The sequence below is a fragment of the Acomys minous genome (genome assembly GCF_964271855.1).
Source record: "Acomys minous genome assembly, chromosome: 10".
Classification (NCBI taxonomy): domain Eukaryota; kingdom Metazoa; phylum Chordata; class Mammalia; order Rodentia; family Muridae; genus Acomys; species Acomys minous.
In genome coordinates, this window is record NC_140491.1 from 94670659 (window position 1) to 94690228 (window position 19570).

Sequence of the window (19570 nt, forward strand, 5' to 3'; positions counted from 1 at the left end):
AGGAGGCCTTGTCTTGAGTTGGAGACCACCCACCTCACTACCCCTGCTTCCAGCCTGGCTATCAGCAACTCAGTGCAGCACACCCGCATAGGTTCTGAAACCCTTGTACCACTGTATGTGCGCTGTAACATTCCGACCACTGTTTTGAAGAATGCTTGCAAATAGGTGTGCATGACAGCACCGTGTCCCCCTAAATCCACGGATGCAGCGCTGTCACGGTGAGAGCATAATCTCTATTTCTATGTTTTTGGTTTTTTGAGACAGTTTCTCTTTGTAGCACTGGCTGTCCTGGACTCGCTCTGTAGACCAGACTGGCCTCAGACTCACAGAGATCCACTTGCCTCTGCCTCCCCAGTGCTGAGATCAAAGGTGTGCGCCACCACCGCCTTACAACAGCAACTTTTATAAAGGAAAGCATTTAACTGGGGCTGGTTTACAGTTCAGGGGTTTAGTCCATTGTCAGCCTGTTGAGAAGCATGGCAGGCATGGTGCTGGAGAGATAGCTGAGAGTTCTGTAGCCAGGGCAGCGGGCAGCAGGGAGAGACACGGTTCCTCCAACAAAGTCACACCTCCTAACAGTGCCACTCCCTGTGAGCCTATGGATGTCCTTCGGATCCAGGTCACTGCAGGCAGGATATTCTCTCTGCCCCAGGACAGGAAGAGAAGTCATCTTCATCCTAGTCTCCTTTGACATTCCTCACATCCCAGAGGCTGGGTAGTTGTTTACCTTGTGCGCATCCTAAGAAAGGTGCTGGCTGTCAGGGCTGGGACTATGGGTCCGAGGTAATCCACTCTGGAGCATGGCACTGTAAGTTCAATTTCCAGCTCGGTAGAAATGAGACAGACAGGCAGACACACCGACCCTGAGATTATGTTGGCTCATGAGAAGAAACAAGGCACAGTGAGTGATATATACAGAGCACTGCTCTTTCTTAGGCTTCTTCGTTGGCAGTGTGTGCAGGTGCTTGATTTTTGATAATTTGGAAAGAATATAAACTGAATGCAATAAAACATAAATGGCTTAAAATGATCCTTTCTGTCAGAGAACAACACGTTTGTCGGCTGTTAAGTATTCACGGTGCCGGGGAAAGCACTTTTTAAATGTTATTTGGGTTTTAATGTTCCTTTTAAAATGTACTTTCAAGTAGTTGCTATTATTTTAATTAATCAGCAAAATCAGCTTCTAATGTGAATATAAAACTATCAGTTGGGCTTTAGATTAGTTCTACAGCTAGCTTTAAACACAAGTGCTTTGAACAGTCTGCAGCATAGGATTTATGCGAAATGGAATTTTAATTACTTTATTCACTCTTTGTGAAGAAAACAAACTTTCATCTCCCACGGCAGCAGTTCATTTTGCTTATTGGTTACCCATGATGATCTGTACTTTTTCTGCGATAGAGAATGAGCGTCATTTTCTACAATGCGCATGGAAATTCCTAATGCTTTCTAAATTCATTTGTATGTGCACATCCTCAGTCCTCAGAACAGAGAGCTAATTGCTTTAAAATAAATAAAACCCCCGGCTTCCTAAACTAAATTATAGCTTCCCTTTAGCTTTCTGTGTGGGCACACAGCGGTAACGGAACATGCCGCTCACAGCTTTGAGGGCAGTTTCGCGTGAGGATGTCAGGGCTGCAGGCTCCCCACGTGGATGGAGAAGGCCAGGCTCGTAGCTCTTGGTGTTCTCGTCAGTCTTGGCACCTCTGGGAGCTGCTGTGTTTTCTTCTCATCACTTACGGTCTTCCTCTTGTCCTGGAGGCCTAGGCAACTGGAAAGAACATGGTTCTGCCCCAGCAAGGAGGAGTGTACACAGGGATTGTCAGCCAGCTGGGAGAATGGTGCTTTTCACCTTGAGTGCAAGAGCCAGATTCATCCTGCCCTCTCTAAACCTTTTCAATCTCACTGAACCCTTTTTTGTGTAGTATTTGTTGACCAGAACTAAGTATTGTGCTGTCCTGTGGGGTTTCAGAGTAGGAAATCAAAACCTTAGGTTTTGATTTTAAAGTTTTAAATCAGTGTCTTAAGATTTACTTCATCCTTGGAAGTGGTTAGTACAGCACTACAAATGGGGCTCAGCCTGACCTGTGCAGTGCACAGGTAGGAGTGTGGCTTGGTGTGTGGTGAGTGGCACACAGCATAGGACAATAAAGCTGCTGCCGTGTGGCTCATGTCAATATCACATGCTTGTCAAAACTGGACTTTCCTCTCTAGTCATGGATAGACGGGACAAGTTTTTCTTTTGGTTGCAGAGATGAAAGCCAGAGTCCCACTGGTTGGCTCTATGACCTAGTTGACCCATGGATAGCACTATCAGCCAGCTCATCTGCTGGAGTGTTGCACGTCCTTAAACAGCCTGATGTTCTTATTCTGGCAATCCTCTTCCTTCCTGCCTCGCAGTCTGAGGGATGGGCATTCTAGTGTCATGGTGGGACTCTTCTGATGCTGGGAGGTGGCACAGCAAGATGGTGGTGTCGTGAAAGGCAGCATATGTACGTACTGAGCAGATTGTGTAAAAGATCTGGATCACTGTCTGGGCTCTTTCTTTGCATTTATGGACCTTCACTCTTGAATATTGTTTCAAGAAAAGTCACAATCTGCCCTCCAAGCATGATAGGCAGAAAATAAAAGGGAAATTTCTAAATAAACACAAGGCATAAATGAATCCATCAACAAGTATATGCAGGTACTTTCTATTCTGCACATGTGTGACAAAACATGAAAAGAAACAGTTAGGTAGCTGCCTGCACATGCCTAATGAAATTTAAATTAAATTTAAAAGTGTACATGTTCATCTTCCTTTAAGAAAATCCATCTAGGATTGCACATCCCTAAAGTAATCGAGTGGGGACTTGATTGACTTGGAGCATCTCGGCTCTAAGCACAGGGTGAATAAAGACACTATGAATCAGTTGATGATGTTTTTGCTCTTGTTGATTTGAGAACACTTATCTGATGTCCAATCCCAAGTTGATTGCTAGTGAACTGTAGGATGACATGCAAGTTTACTGGCCACTCCAAGTTGGAGAGAAGGAAAATTCTGGTTCAGTACAAAAAAACAAAAACAAACAAACAAACAAACAAAAAGCCTCAGACTATTCAAATTTGAAGAATACCCTCTTACCAGAAGTAAAGCTTAGGGATAGCTAGGAATGAAGACAAGACAAAACCGAGGGAATTTAGAGCCAGTCTCAGGGAATTTCTCATCCTAGGCACCTTCTCTTTTTGGCTGTGATTGAACCTGAAGTTTCTGGGGCAGGTGGTTTGGTTTCTTGTGGAGATAAAGAGCTGGCTATAAGGTGCATCCACAGAGTCAACTGACAGCGGGACAATATTCAAGGAAACAACAATACAATGGAGAAAAAAATCAAATACAAATTATAGTATAACAAATATTTCTGCAAAGTTTACCTTGCATTGGATATGTATGCTGAGAAATGCAGTTATACAGTAGACAGGGGGCATAGATCATATGCAATACTGCACATGCCACTTATTGCAAGCAACCTGAGCATCTGCCCAGTTTGGTAACTACAGAGGGGGCCTAGAATTAGCCCCCCAACCCCCACCCCATGTATAATGAGGGGCAACTGTACATCTGGTTATATTTATAGTCTCCAGTATGAGCGTTGCTTTGCATCAACTTCACCTTATAGTTAACTTGACTGAACTGCACTTACTCTGTGATGAAGAAAGCAGCTTATTGGAAAACAAAGCTGTCCCTGAGAGTTGTGGTTTGTGAGGTGAGGGATGTGAAGGGCTTTGACAGAAAGAGAATTGCAGCAGTCATGTTAGGAATCCCATGCTCCAGAACCATCAGCAGGGGTGTTCTGGGTAATAGCATTTCCCCCGTCCATGGCCAGTGAGCTGTGTGCTGCCACTGTAGCTGGCTCCTGCTCCTGGCAGCCTAGATTGAATGTGATGGCTTCATTAGCAGGAGCATTGAAGCCCGTCCCAACCCTGCTGTGCCTCAGCCCACTCTTCTGTCTTCTTCCTTTCTCTTGTTCCGTGAACAGGACAGACCAACCAAGAATTAGTTCTCAGATCTTGTCCATCACTATCTTCCATTGTTTTTCCCTAAGAAAATGTTCAGCTAATGTCTTTTGCATAGGAAACAGAAACAGCCAGTAAAGGCCACTATGGAGGAAAGATAAATATGGCCACAGTCAGGATTACTTCTTCCCCAGCTGCCTCTATGACAATCTGGCCAAACCCCCAGCACCCAACCATTGCCCCAAAACACTCCAGAGAGCTGTAACTCTGACAGCGGAGGTCAGTTCTGTTCCTAAGCACCTGTGCACATATGTGCACACCTCTCAGTGAGACCTCATGTCTTGATAGGGTTATGTGGACAAAGACCATAGTGAGAAGAATCAGCTTTCAAAAACAAATCAAGGCCTTTATTGTCCAGATCCTGAATTATCTAAATCCCCCTTTTGTACGTGCCCACCCTCCTTAAAGGAGAACTAGCCTCGGTGCGACTAGATGGGCACCACACAAGATAGTCCTTAGAGGCTGTGCTTAGAATGTGGTGGGAAAGACCAGGGGTGAAAGTCCTTGGGGAAGGGGCTGAGAAACCAAATTAATGAGGTCTAGAAATCAAAGCAGGCACAGGCAGAGCAAAACACAGGGTGAGGATAGGTACACAGCATCGGTCTCCACTACTGACCACATCTCTGCAGTATAGGGATGGCTGGGGAAGGCAGCCCTTGGGCGAACAGTCAGGATCTTTTTTTTTTTTTTTTTTTTTTAAACTCTTCAACTATTCTTTGATCATACAAACAACAAAACTGCTATGGGCTGTCTACTTTCCTCCTGTACTTTACATCCAGAGAAGGCTGCTCAGGCAGGCCCCTTGGATCATAACATTCGGAACAGCAGTATTAGTCTTGTCTGGCCCAGTGCTCTTGATCAGTTGTGTTCGCAAGCCCAACACACTCCCATAGACAAAGGCAGACACTGCCAGCCCCTCCTCCCACAGGCCCACAAGTGTCCCGTGCTGATGATTGTGGGGCTCCAAGAGACTTTTGGGCAAAGAAAGCCAGATGCACCAGCTCTCCACTACTTTCCTCCTTACTTAAAACAGCGCATTGATAAGAAAATGCTATGAAAGTAGGCATCTCCAAGTGCGGTCCCATTTCTGTTTGAATCATTCGGAGTTATGACAGTAAGTTAACACACTTGGTTTATTACTTTCTCCTGTATCTAAAGAGGGATGGCAGTAACTTACACTTCTCAAACACATGGCAATAAAACCCTTCAAAGTAAACATAAAATGTATAAACTTTAAATAAGGAAAATGAAGCAATAATAACAAGCCTCCATGCTCTTGGTATCTTTAGGACACTACACTGCACTGTACTCTGGAAACTATTGAAGCTGAACTTCCTGCTGATGAAGTGAAAATTAACTAATTAATTAATTAGAAACACCTAGAAAGGAGACTTAATGAAGAGAAGTATATTAATCTTTTGAGAGAATGAAATTGTGTCTAAGTCATAAATTCTAGAGGCTTGTCATTAATCAGCCATGACTATAAGGGACAATGCAGGAAAAGCAAGCTTTACGAAAATCACAGGCATATTGTATTCATGGACCCTGAGCTTGGGTTACCTCCCTGGCCCATCCCCCACCCCACCCCACCCCTGGGATTGTTTCTTTGCTTTGTAAAGCCCATAGTTGTCTAATAGATGCCTTGAAGGTGACCTTGAAATACACTGTAAAAGCCAGCATGTGTGTGTGCAGCATTCACCGCAGGTCCATCCCAACCCAGTTGCAAATATAGAGCATAGGTTTGGGGAGCAGGTTGCATTGCTATCAGTTGGGGCTCTTGTGTTTGTTTCTGTCTTAAAGCCACAGAATCTTCTAATTTCTGCTTGAACTTTCTCTTTCAGGGGTTCTTTGGAATTTATCATCATGCGATGCTGTAAAGATGACAATCATTCGAGATGCTCTCTCAACCTTAACCAACACTGTGATCGTTCCACATTCTGGGTGGAATAACTCTTCCTTTGATGATGATCATAAAATCAAATTTCAGACCTCACTGGTTCTGCGGAATACAACAGGTTGCCTGAGGTAAGAGCTTCATTCCCAGTTAATTACGCGATGAAAGAATGCGTGTCATAAGTAAATTGACTGTAGAAGGCGCTATCTGGCTAGCTTCTCCCAAAGGTGGTGGCTCTCCTTCATAGTCTGGGGTACAGACTTTGTTACTGTGTGAGGAGACACTGAGCACAGGCTGGAGCCCAAAAGCAACTGTCTTTCATATGACTCTTTACGTCAGTTACCCAGAATGGCACTGAGGCAGTTCCAGCATTTTCTCTTGAAGTAGAATTTCTTGTTTTTGTTTTTGGTTTCTGATTACCACATGCTTACTGCAGGTCTGATATAGCTTGGGTTATGTTTCAGTTCCAGTTATGATCTTTGAAGTTCAGGATGTCAAGATTCATCTGACTTCAACAACTATTGCTTCTGAGTTCTGTAACTAGTCAGCCCAAACGCTGCCCCCTAAGTCATTACGTTTAACATATGAAACCTGTGATTCTCTTAAACGTTTGGGGATCAGCTCCTTAACTGCTTACCCACTCACATCTGACACCGTTCCAAAGCCTCCTGTTGCTCAAGGCACATGAAACACGAGCGTTGGCAGAATGGCAGAGTGCCCAGCAAAGCCCGCTCCCCACTTCCACCATGAGCTTTAGTGGCTTCGTCTATAGGCTAGAGATGGCAGTGCTGTCGTGCACAGCGTCCTGAGTTCAAGTCCCAGCCCCGAAAGGGAAAACAAAACGAGACATCTGAGCACCTCTTGGGCAGAGAGCTTGAGCCAGGCGGAGAGGGCCTGTGCTGCAGCTCCACAGAGGCTCGTGTCTGGGCCAACATGGAATGAAGATTCAAGAAGACAGCAGGTGCTTCAACTCATTGGCCAGTCCTGCGTGGGTCACAGCCTGCAGTCAGCAGAAACAGCACTCCATCCTCCACCCTGGATCCAAGGAAGCTCGGCTCCCCTCCTCAGCTAGCCCATTGTCCACCTTACATGACCCTGCTGTAATGCTTGGTAAATGTCACTTGTGTAAAACCAGGGTGAAACTAGATGAACTGGGGCCCAGCTGTGAGGAAGGTGCAACTAGGGAATGAGAAGATGGCAGTAGGCACCATAAAAAGTAATGCTGAAGTAAGAGTTACTGGTGAGTTCTGTGATGATCACTGAGGTAAATGAAAGCCTACATATTCAAGTCAGAATTCTCTAGATGAACAGAAGTTATAGAATGAATGTGTGGTTTATTAGAATTTATTACAATTTATAGATTATATATGGGATGTATGTGGTGTGTAGATACATATTTTTATATGTGGGATGTCATTAGAATGACTTGGAGGCTGTGGTGCAGCTAATCGAACAAAGTCCAAGAAGCCAGTAGTAGTAGTTCAGTTCATGAGGCTGGGTGCCCACCTGGGCTTCAGTATACTGGAATCCCAGAGAAGTAAGTCTAATAGCAGTGAAAGATTGCTAGCAAGAGCAAGCAAGCAGGGGGAGCAAGCTTCCTTCTCCCCTGCTCTTTATTTATACAGTCTGCCAGCAGGTGTAGCCTAGGTGAAGCTTCCAACCTCAAGATCCAGATTAAAATCGGACCACTTCAAATGAAAAAGGGGAAAAAGCCCTCACAGTTGTATCCATGGATTTCGGTTTTAGTTGATTGCAGATGTAGTCAAAATGACAACCAATAGTAGCCAGGACAGCCTTCATCTGAAGTAACGCAGAAGCTGCTTCTCTGAGGCTCTGAGGGTCAGAGCAAGTCACCGGGAGCGTAAGAAGCTGGCTTAGCAAACAGGCCGCGAGTGGCAACGGGTGGTGTATCTCCTCAAGTCACCTTGCCATGTCTGCTCTCCGCTGCCATCTCTGGGACCATTAGAGTTGGGCTTCCTGGCTGAAGAGTAAGTTGTTCATCTCTGCACCTTCCCCCGTGTCTCTGTCCACCCAGGAACCTCAGCTCGGCCGGGGAGGAAGCACGCAAGCAAATGCGGTCCTGTGAAGGGCTGGTGGACTCGCTGTTGTATGTGATCCACACGTGTGTGAACACGTCTGATTATGACAGCAAGGTCAGTGCCTTTCTAGACACCTACACCCCAGGTGGCAGGTGACAACTACCGACCTGCATGCGTGCCATCCAGTCTCTGAAATCTGGAGCCTGGGGCTGCTTTCCGGATCAAAGGATGAGTCTATAACCATTACAAGTTGGGAATGATGTGGCAACAGAACAGGCCTGGAACCATGGGAACATTGTGACATGTGGTGAAGGCCCTTATACAGGTCCAGGATTTCTCTGTGGTTTCCAAGTGACAGCTGTGCTCTCTTTCGTGCCGGATTTCCCGCTCCTAGACACAGACACCCCAGCCCACCCCAACTCTTCCTTGTGCCTCCTGTCTCCTCTGTGACACTCTAGTAAATTCTGCCCCTAGGGCTGTGGAAGTCAGGAAGACAGAGCTAGAGGGTCAGGAGTCCGCAGGTGTCCAGGCTTTGTGGTGTTGGCATGGGCTAGGTCACCAAGACGAGTCTGCAGAGAAAAGAGATAGACTTGGGAGAAGTAACAGCCAAGGTTTAGTTGAGCCACACTAAACAAGACCTACAGATGAAACCAAGAAAAACAGCAAGTTGAGAAGGAGAACTTGCCAGTTGTGCCAACCCTAGCTTTGACTTTAGACATCTGAGTTGAAGGGACAGTTGGCCCCCAATTAGAAGTTTAAAAACCAGGTGCAGAAGGCAAAATGTCAACAGAAAGAAATTAGTGCATTCCTCAGAGATGGAAGATAGGAAATGGATGCAGCAGAAATCAGACTTGGTGACAGGACTGGTCCCAGAAGGGAGGCGGAACACCCCACTGTCCTGCTGAGGATCTGCACAGGGGCCAGAGTGAGGCCACAGCATTGTGAGGCCATGCGGCACTGAACAGGCCTCATGACTCTTAGCATAAAGCCAGCTCCTCCGTTTACAGCGGCACCCTGGTCCACAAGACTGAAGAGTTGTACTTCCCTTAGATTGTGTCACAGTGAAGTAAACACAGCAGCATTTCCTTCTTGTTCTCCACTTATTTCCTGTTGGTGTTATGCCGTGCCAAGGCCATTTTGTGTGATGTTTTTAATTACACACTATGTTGGGTTTCAGACAGTGGAGAACTGTGTGTGTACCCTGAGGAACCTGTCCTATCGGCTAGAGCTGGAAGTCCCACAGGCCCGGCTGCTTGGACTAAATGAATTGGATGACTTACTAGGAAAAGAGTCTCCCAGCAAAGACTCAGAACCAAGCTGCTGGGGGAAAAAGAAGAAGAAGAAAAAGAGAACTCCACAAGAGGATCAAGTGAGCATTTTATTTCTCTACAGTTTTTTGTATTAGAGAATGAGAAATCATGTTATTGGCAGAAAAGAGTGTTGCTATTTAGCTAAAGTTGCATCTAACAAAATGCATATTTTCGGCAGTTAGAGTTCTGTCTTCCTTCCTTCCCCCTCACGTGTGCCATTTGTCTTTCAGTGGGATGGAGTCGGGCCTATCCCTGGACTGTCCAAGTCCCCCAAAGGAGTTGAGATGCTCTGGCACCCATCAGTGGTAAAACCGTATCTGACTCTTTTAGCAGAAAGTTCCAACCCAGCCACCTTGGAAGGCTCTGCCGGCTCACTCCAGAACCTCTCCGCCGGCAACTGGAAGGTGGGATGTTTCCTCCTTGTCCATATTTGTTTCTGTCCCTGTGGTCAGATCAGCCATGGAGGTGGAAGGGTTTGTCCATAAAAGGGAATTAAGGGGGTTTGGGAAGGAGACAAGATGCCCCTCTGGGTACCCTAGAATGCATATGATAGAGTCCCTTCCCTGAGAATCTGAGGCTGATGGGCAAATATTATAGTGTCCACTGGATCCATCCTGTGTGGTCCTGAAAGCCAACTCCCAGAGTGGCCTGGCGCGGGGCAGGGAGAAATGGGAGGATGAAGTTGAAGACTTCAGCAGCATGAGCCAAGCTAAGCCTGCAGGGGCTGAGGATGGAGTGGAGAGGAGGAGGTGATGAAAGAGGAAAAGGTCTTGTGGGAGGAAAGGACAGGGTCAGTTCAGCAGGCTGCTCTGGGGCAAAGCAGACAGGACAAGGAGGGGCTGCCTTGGAGCTGGCCATCATGTCCAAAACCAGACGCTGACCCACAGACAAGGGAGCACTGAGCTTTTCAGCAGATGAGGGACAAAGATAAGCTGGTGAGGACACTGGTGGCTCACTTCTGTGGCTTTGCAGGGGGTGAGGTCAAGGAAAAGTAGAGGCTGGGGTTCCCCATGGGATCCTGTACCACATCATAGTGAAAGGAGATGGGGACCTGATTCCAAAAGTTGAGATCAGGCAGTGCTGGCAGGAGCACCCCCACTTCTCTCAGGCTTCTCCAAAGTGTAGGAAGTGTGTCTCTGCACATGTGCAACCAAATAGAAAATGAAGTTTCTTAAAACTTGAGCTACCAGCCAGGTGTGGTGGCACACTCCTGTAATCCTAGCACTCAGGGGTGGCAGAGGCAGGTGGATCTCTATGAGTTCGAGTCCAGCCTGGTCTACAAATTGAGTCCAGGGCAGCCAAGGCTACACAGAGAAACCCTGTCTTGAAGAAACAAAACACAAAAACAAAAAAACTTTAGCTATCATCTCTTATTTTCCCAAACAGTCCCTATGTGAAACATTTTCAATCTCCAGAAACTTGCTGACAAGTGCATGGGGGGGGGGGTGGATGGGGGACTATATTTTGGCTCCTTGTCCCACCTCCCAAAATGAGGCTCAGTTCTCCATGACTGAACTCTGTTAGTAGATCTGGTGATGTGAGCATTCATTCAGGTGACTGACACAGAGTCTCTGCAGGTACTTGTAGTCTGGTGTTGCCTAAGTCAATGTGGTTGCTTATTTCCTGTTCCTAAATAGCTTAGTGCTAAAAGCTATCGGAATTCGTACAAGCCAAGGTGGAGGACCCCAACCTCAGCAATTTCATATGTGCGAAGAAATGAATATTGCTCGTACAATGGTTGGGAGTACTGAGCAAAATGATTAAAAACAAAACAGAGAAACAAAGACTGAGGATAGCTCCTGGCATATAAATATTTGTTATATAGCCAAAGAATCACTTGGTGATTAAAATTGTAATGATGAAAACACGCATGATTGAACTTTGTAGATTTTCATTCCTGGGATCATTCAGTAAGTAAAAGTCACATGGCAAACTTATTTAAAATACAAACATTATATTTAAGGATTTTGAATATTAAAAATCTCAGAGCCTCGGAGCTGAAGAGGTGGCTCAGCAGTTAACAAAACTTGCTGTCCTTGAGGAGGAAAGGAGTCTGGTTCCCCACACCACACCAGGCAGTCCACAGCTGATGCCCCCTGCTGGCCTCTTGGGGCACTCACACCCACATGACATACATACACATCATCAAAAATTAAGAAATACATTTCTTATGTATGTGATAAAAATATAAACATAAAAGACTTTCATTTTTAAAATCTAGCCATGGCAAGCCAGATGTGGTGGCATACACCTTTAATCCCAGCACTCAGGAAGCAGAAGCAGGCAGATCGCTGTGAGTTCGAGGCCAGCCTGGTCTACATAGTGAGTCCAGGACAGCCAAGGATACACGGTGAAACCCTGTCTCAAAAAGCAAAAAGCAAACAAATAAACAAACAAAAAGGTAGCCATGGCTGCATATACAATAGAAGAAAAACTGGGAAAAGGCTCACTGGGTTGGCCCGGGCAGTCTCCAGGGGAAACAGGAAGCCTTATGGGTCCTGCAGTTTCAGAAAGCTGAAACTTTACGCTGCCCCAGTGCTGTCTGCAGGAGTGAATGAGCCTTGTACTGTATTGTATATGCTGTGCTTGTGTGTAACCACCTGGGTACAATATTCATTTCCTCCCTGTAGATTCCATTTGATTTAGGAAATAAAAGCTATCATTTCATACAATGAATGTTAATTGGGTCTTTGAAAGGCATTTGTTCCTGTTACATATATGATTAACATAATCACTTCTGTTAGCATTCAAGAAACTGGGCAGTCAGTCACACATTTTAACATTAACAGTAGTTGCAGAAAGCTAATGGATCCCTGTCTCCGTGCCTTGTCCACGGCAGGACAATACTATATGTTACTAGAGTAGCTCCTTTGAATTATCCAGGTCTATTCTGTAACATCACTTTGGTAGTGACGTAGTGCTGCCTTCCTGTTCACACGGTGCACAAGAAGCAGCCAGTTAATGTGAAAATGCATTTTGCAACCAGACATGTTTTTGCTGTGGGTATGAATTATGGCGTCTCGTGTCTGTGACGAACTCCCTTTCTTCTGAGAAAAGAAATTTTTCCAGCAGTCTTTTTGGCAAACTCCATATTGTTACACTGTGCACTAAAAAATGAGTAGCTCAGTGAAGCCAGGCTTCCCTCTAAAGTACACTAGGGGGTATCTCTGCCATCCTACTTCTGGCCTCTGGACCTAGTGTGGGGCCAACTGCAAAGGAAACAGAGGCTCCTTCCATAATCACGGTTATAATATCTGAGTGGAAAGTACTCACTGCCTTCTCTGCACTGCTCAGAAATCTGACAGATGGTGGTTTAAGATCTTCAGGCGTTGAGGGATTTCTTTTTAAACCAGCCATTGCAGCCTGTCTGTCTCCCAAACGGTGGTACCACTGACTTAGTCTGCACTGGACAGAAAACATTTAATGTGTTGGCTTATGTCTTCAGATTGCAGTAGCGTGTGAGAGTGGAGCTCTCGTTTAATTTACTGCGGCCTTGTCTTGCCCACCAGTTCGCAGCGTACATCCGGGCAGCTGTCCGGAAGGAAAAGGGGCTTCCCATCCTTGTTGAGCTCCTGAGGATGGATAATGACAGAGTCGTCTCTTCTGTGGCCACTGCCTTGAGGAACATGGCGCTGGACGTTCGCAACAAGGAGCTCATCGGTATGTGCTGGTGACAGAGTGAGCTGCAAAGGAAGCAACTGTGACAGTTACAAAACGCGTGATTTATTAATGCACGCCGTTAAAATTCTCTCCAACCGAGCCTGCTCCTCATTTCTTGATGTATTTGGACTCTCTGCTTTCCAACTATTCTTTTTCAACAAGAGGCAGACTCATTAATTAAACATTGCTCTGAGAAGGTAAATTTCCAGGAAAGCCAGAGATCTCCAGTGATTTCAGGTATATATAACCGCACTGCTTAATGAAGTTGGTTTCTCTGGCCCCTAAGAGAAGTTACGTCCTAAGCAGCCAGAACAAGAATGTTTTAATTTCCTTTTCCAGTATTTGTACTGATATCTGCTAATTCACCAACACGACCATCTTCTAAGTAACCAAAAGAAAGTGTATGGACACTGTATAGCTTTCCCTCCCAGGTCTGTGTGAATGCTCAACCCCGTGACAGACCACTGTCACTTCCACCTCAAGGTGGGGTGAGGACGGAGGTGAGGTAAGGACTGGGCCACTAGGACGCAGTATTTTAGGCGGCCTTTGCTCTTGTGTCACAGAGAGCAAGTACACCAGCATCCTCTTTGCATACCAGGCAGCTTGCTGACCTCCAAGCACTGTCCTATCCCAGCAGTTTGCAGGTTAACAGAAAGAGGAGGGGTACCCCATAGATGGTGCCCTGCACCCTGAACCTGATGCCCACTAAGCTCATAACCCACAGTGTACCCTACTGCTGCCCGCTTCCTCCTGGGGGTACCCAGAGGAGCTCTCTCCAGGCTCTGAAAAGAAGTTGGCAGTGCCTCTTACTGTTAGAGGAAGTAAGAGGAAATGGGGACAGTCCCCTACATCCATTCAGGCTCCATGCCAGCCCCATGGCTGGTGGCGTAGGGGAAGGAGTGATTTTTTTTTTTAATGGATTCATGTGAATTTAGACCCAACTTAAATTAAAACACACATGCTGCAATATAAAGGGGAGGAGGGGTGGAGAGCAAGAGAAGCATGAGAGACAGTGAGAGTAATGTCTGGCTTTAAGATTAGCTGAGGTCCAAGCCAGTCACAGCTACTTGAGAGGCTAAAGCAGAAAGATGAGTTCAAAGCCAGCCCGGCCTACACGGTACACGTCAGTCTGCAGTGGTGAGACCTATCTCAAAGGAAGGCTGCAGGCGGTACGGCTTCATGGTAGGCTGCATCCATAGCATGCATGGGGCCGCGCTGAGGTCAAGCCAAGTCCCACGAAAAGGAGTCACGAAAAATTAAACGAAATACAGTGACTTGCCAGTAAAGCCAGTTACACCTTGCCTGGCAGAACAGGGGGGGTGGGGGGGGAGAGAGAGAATGTGAGTGAGTCTGTGGTCCTGCCCTGCCAAATCCCCACACTTACTAGAGAGAGAGACTGACTCTCTGTGGTCAGAGCAGTCGAATCAAGACTTAGATGTTACATCTACTCTGAATTTCTTATGAGAAGATATATACTCACTGAGTTTCTACTGCTAAGAACCATGGCTAATCACATATCCTTGTGCACTCTGCCCATGTGTAAGCATTCAGTCACCTTGCCATGCTCTAGGATCCACGTTTATCTTGTAGGCTTCCAGCATCACGACTGGTTCCCCCCTCCTCATAACAACCTCTGCTCTAAGGAGCTCTACTCGTGACATGCAGGAAGTGGCACAGCACGCAGCTTGCAGTTAAGACCCGCCCTGCTACAGCTGCCGCTGCATATAAACACCCTTTGATGAAAACCCTGGTTAGCATCAGGGACCCTAAGAAAATATTTACTTTTGCCTTAGTTAATTTCTTTTGTTTGTGGTACATTTATCCCACTTTGTCAGTTGGTAATTGAAATTGAAAAAGCTAGCTAGAGATAATCTCTGGAGGAGGAGGAGGAAGAGAAGTTGGGTGTTTGAGATATTTCTTCCCTGGCTGAAAGTCCCTCCTCAGCCCTGTCTTCTCGTGTACTTCATTATCATTATACTAGGAGATAATACACCTGTAATTTCAGTAGAAGTGTTCTCCTTGTGTCTTTTAAAGAAACTATGGTTAACTGCTGATGCCAGGTCAGCAGACATAACCCTCAGCTTCGTTCAAGTGGGAGACTGCTCTCTGGTGACTCAGAAGACCAGACCCAGAAAGATTTAATGAAAAGCATTTTTGGCAACCTTAGTTGGTCCAGATTCAAAGATAAGGTTTTTTGTTTTTTTTTTAAAAAAGCTTTGAGCAGAAATTGAAGTATTTTGATACACTGGAATTAAGAATAGGATTTTGCCCTAAGCCTTCATTACTGTCATTAGTGTATCGTGTAGCGTCACAGCCAGTCATTCCTCCGAACACTGGTTTATATTTCTTTCAGCAAGTGACAGTAATGTTCTATAAAGAAGTCATTTGTTGAAGTGACATGACAGTAAATGTTAACTTTCCCTCAAAGTTGCATTTGTGCCTTTCTTCTTTGCTATGGGCTCTGGGTATTTTTTTCCATGTCTCTTTTGAAGCTTTGTTTTTTAAAACCTTCAAATTATCAAGATTCTAACAGCAGCAATAAAAAGCTAATGCCCATGAAGAGTTGACCTGGTCTTGTGCTCCCGGCAGGTAAATACGCCATGCGAGACCTGGTCAACAGGCTTCCAGGCGGCAACGGCCCCAGCATCCTGTCTGACGAGACCGTGGCCGCTGTGTGCTGTGCTCTGCATGAGGTCACCAGCAAGAACATGGAGAACGCCAAAGCTCTGGCTGACTCAGGGGGCATAGAGAAGCTGGTGAACATAACCAAAGGCCGAGGAGACAGGCAAGTGTGGGGCCCTGCGTCCTGGGACTGTCCTGCCTCTGATGCAAGGATTGATTTCTGTACTTCTCACATGCTGATAGACTGAGCAGTCTACATCAGCCAAGACTTGTAATGGGGCAACGGTTGGGGGCTTTGCTTTGTGTCATGCGTGGCAGTTTCCTTTATTATAGTGTGCCTCACTCCTCCATCTGGCTCTGACTTAGTCTTCTCAGGTGGCTCTAACAAAACGCTGTGGGCTAGCGAGCTTACGAACAACAGAAGTTTATTTCCCACGATTCTGGTACCTGTGAAGTTAGGATCAAGGCACCAATAGATGCGATGTCTTCTGGTGCAAGCCCCTTTCTGGTCTCATAGACAGTGACCTTTATTCTCAAAGGCCACCTCCTGCACTGTCACATTGGAGTTAGGACTTGGGGGAGACTTAGCTGCCCAGGCTGTAGCCATCGCTAAAGCCACATTGGTTCATGCCAGCTCCTAGAAGAACCAAAGCGCCAGGGTGGAGACAGTCCTGTTTCTCTTGCACCTTGGCCTCTGTTCAAAGCCTAGGGCCTGCTCTGCGAGAATGTCAGAACCTCACCCTTGAGACTGATTCTGCTGCCGAGGGCCCAGAAGGCAGGAAAAGCACCGCTCCGCACTCGCGTGCTCTGGGCTGGGTCACACATCTCCCCTTGCTTTTGGATGACAGTAACAGATGAAGCAGCACAAGTGGGCAGAACTAATCAGTAGCGAAGCAGAGCCTTCCTCTCATGTGGCTGCAGCTGTAACTAAGTTTGTCTTTGTGTCAGATCAGCAAAATGGAAGTGGGGGTGCCAAGTACCTTCTCCAAGCAGTAGGGCAGCAGCCACTCTCACCGCTCCCCCTCCCCCACCCATGCTGGTTCTCTCGCTGGCACTGACTGTGTTATCTGAGTCTTCCCGTAGCATCTGACTCCCACAGTCAGACTTTGTCTTTTCTCTGCTGTTGTGCCCTCACCCACAGAACAAAGCTTGGCCTGTTACATGCATGGGATGGCTGATTAATTAGCTGGATGGCAGTGCTGAGGCTCAGGTGACATCTCATCTAGACTGTCAGCTGATAACCTGAAAGAACTCTTAAAATACAGAATGCAGAAAACCGTAGCCTTACCCGCTGACATCTGTCAGCATAAACAGTATTGCCTTTCAGCCCTTTTATTTCACTATTTATTTCACTAGTAACAAATTCATACAATATGTTTGCTTGCTTTTTCTTTCAAATAAGGCCCTACCCTGTATTCTAGGCTGACCTTGAACTCACTATGTAGCTCAACCTGGTCTCAAACTCCTAGCAATCCTCCTGTCTCAGTCTTCTGAGTTCTAGGATGACAAGAGTAAGCTACCACATCCTGCCTTTCCTTTTAAGCAACTGAAACTTTGAACCAGGTGTGGCTGTGCACACCTCTAATCCCAGCACTCAAGGAGGCAGAGACAGGCAGAGCTCTTTGAGTTCCAGGCCACAAAGCAAGTCCAGGACAGCCAAGGCTACACAGAAACCTTGTCTCTGCCTCTTAAAATACAGAATAATGCAGAAAACCGTAGCCAAGTGGAAGGGGACGATGATGGGTAGGCAAGAGTTAGCGGCCCTGCTTACTCAGCTAGGATGAGGTTGAAGCCTCACCATTGGAATCAACAGTAAGGTGGAGGCCGTGGGGTTAAGATGTGATGGGAGAAATTGGAGGGATGGGTAACAGCTTTCAGGGTTCCCCTGTGCTGCAAAGGTGAGAAGGTACCCTTTCCATTCTTGGGGTTCCAGTTTCTGCACTCAGAATCTGGTATCCTCCATTCTGCTCCTTTGGCTACTGGCTTGCAGCCTGAGTGTCTCAAAGTGAGTGGCCATGCTGCCCATCTTCCTTAAACCACCTTCTCTCCCTAGATCCTCTCTGAAAGTGGTGAAGGCCGCAGCCCAGGTCTTGAATACATTATGGCAATATCGGGACCTCCGGAGCATTTACAAAAAGGTAACATCCAAGCACAGTTGTGATGTGATCAGTAGTCCTCAGAGCACACACACACCTGTTCACGAACTGCAGTAGAGTGCTCTTATTCATTTTAAGATGTTTCTTTTTTTTTTTTCTTTTAACGCCACAGGATGGATGGAATCAGAACCATTTTATTACACCTGTGTCCACGCTAGAGAGAGACCGATTTAAATCACACCCTTCTTTGTCCACCACCAACCAACAGATGTCACCCATCATCCAGTCAGGTCAGTGGGCATTTGTGTGATGGAACATTGTTCTCACACAGAGAGAGGAAAAAAACCTGAGTCTGAGCTGATTAAGCCTGTCACTTCAGCACTGCCTATTAACCTGAGAGCCTGCAGTGCATAAACACAAGCCCAGGGCCTGTCCCCACGCCTGGATGCTGCTTCACCATGCTTGTGAAGGGACCCTGGCGCCCACATCTGGCCAGCTGGACCACTAACGTGATGTAGAGTCCTGGAGGGTAACTTAAAACTCACTGGCTGACTGGGAATGTCTCTGCTATCTGCCAACTTTGCACAAGTCTTCAGTCTCCTCCTAAGTAGGATTGTCGCTGCAGCCGCTGTTGCTTTGCGTTGGATGCTTTCTGTTTCTGTTATTTCTTAGGTTTTTTTTTGGTGAAACGTCTTAGGGACAGGCTCCTTGAACTTAGACCTTTCAGGCTTTGCAGTGGCACCCGCAGGCCCCTGGCTGCTTTGCAGACACACACCCCTACCGCATCCACCCATCCCAACTCACAGCGTGGCTTCCTAGGAAGTCGCTTGGACTTTATACTGAGACTCTTGCAGCTGAGCCACCCACCCAGTTGAAGAATTTAGCTTAATGGAAGGAATGTTTTGAACTTCACACTAAATCTTTTACATATAAACAAACATGAGGACCGCAAAGTCAAAATAGTCCTATAAATGTAATTCTTACCAGGATGAAACAGGAAAAATGACACTTCTTCCCTTGATTTGGCTTTAAATCACACATTCTGACACATGTATTATCTGTTGTAGTCAGCTGTTCTGTTTCTGACAGTCCTATTGCTCATGTGGACAAAAAGAGTAATATCCCTGCCCAGGGGCTCTTGCCACGTAATGGATGTCTGTGGTTGTGCTGGGAGTTTGATGCTGTTTGTGTTGGTTTGGGCTTCTTCATTTTTCGTAAACATTATCTGCACCTACTGTATGTGGTGGGTATTTATGTCTTGGTTTAAAGTTATGAGCTGTTTTGTTCAACAAGAACTTTGCTTGGTTTTGGACACCCTTGATGAGCCCTCATACTAGTCTTTTATGCAAATATTCAGCATGTCTAAGGACTTCAGCATAGGGGTGTCAGGGGAGCCAGTAGGGGCAGCTTGCAGACAAGGGGCTTGCGTGCAAGCACAGAATCATTTCAAACAGATTAGCACACAGTTACTATGCAATGGGTTTGCCATGTGGAGCTCTTAAACATACAAAGTGCTAATGGCCCCCACCATGGTCCCTAGGCAGCCCTCTGTGCCATTCCTGTCTCCCAGCTGTCTGAGGGCAACCATCAGCTTTCAGCACTGGTGAGGAATCTGTTTATGGGCAATCTGCTGCCTTGTTAAGTGCCATCCTAAAAGGAAGCCGGTTTCCTCTGTGCTGCCATTTTCTCCAGAGTGAGCTGGAAGTAGCACAGAGACATGGAGGTCATGCCCACCTCACTCATCACAGGCATCCCTGTGCCATTGACGTGACAGCCCAGGAAAAGACCTGCCCTGCCAGGGCCCTCTGAAGGCATGGCTGTAGCAAGCCACAGGGGCCAAGGCTGGAGGACCACTGCTTTCAAGTGAACTGGGTAAAGAAATGGCCACTTACTTGC

General features: G+C 46.4%; 1 protein-coding gene and 1 long non-coding RNA gene across 17 annotated transcripts in view; one reads left to right on the plus strand and one right to left on the minus strand.

The window, feature by feature from the left end:
- PKP4 (plakophilin 4) overlaps positions 1 to 19570 on the plus strand; it is a 213853-nt gene that overhangs the window by 189102 nt on the left and 5181 nt on the right. For all 16 annotated transcript variants that reach the window (XM_084799657.1, XM_084799653.1, XM_084799647.1 and 13 more), the window contains 8 exons: positions 5895 to 6078; positions 7983 to 8100; positions 9164 to 9355; positions 9527 to 9700; positions 12806 to 12956; positions 15546 to 15741; positions 17632 to 17716; positions 17847 to 17964. In XM_084799657.1, the coding sequence (XP_084655783.1) occupies positions 5895 to 6078; positions 7983 to 8100; positions 9164 to 9355; positions 9527 to 9700; positions 12806 to 12956; positions 15546 to 15741; positions 17632 to 17716; positions 17847 to 17964 (1218 nt within the window). The remainder of the gene's footprint in view (positions 1 to 5894; positions 6079 to 7982; positions 8101 to 9163; positions 9356 to 9526; positions 9701 to 12805; positions 12957 to 15545; positions 15742 to 17631; positions 17717 to 17846; positions 17965 to 19570) is intronic.
- Positions 12869 to 19570, minus strand: part of LOC311607697 — a 70684-nt gene continuing 63982 nt past the window's right edge. Inside the window, exon 3 of the long non-coding RNA XR_014782707.1 lies at positions 12869 to 12979. This is a non-coding gene — a long non-coding RNA (uncharacterized lncRNA). The remainder of the gene's footprint in view (positions 12980 to 19570) is intronic.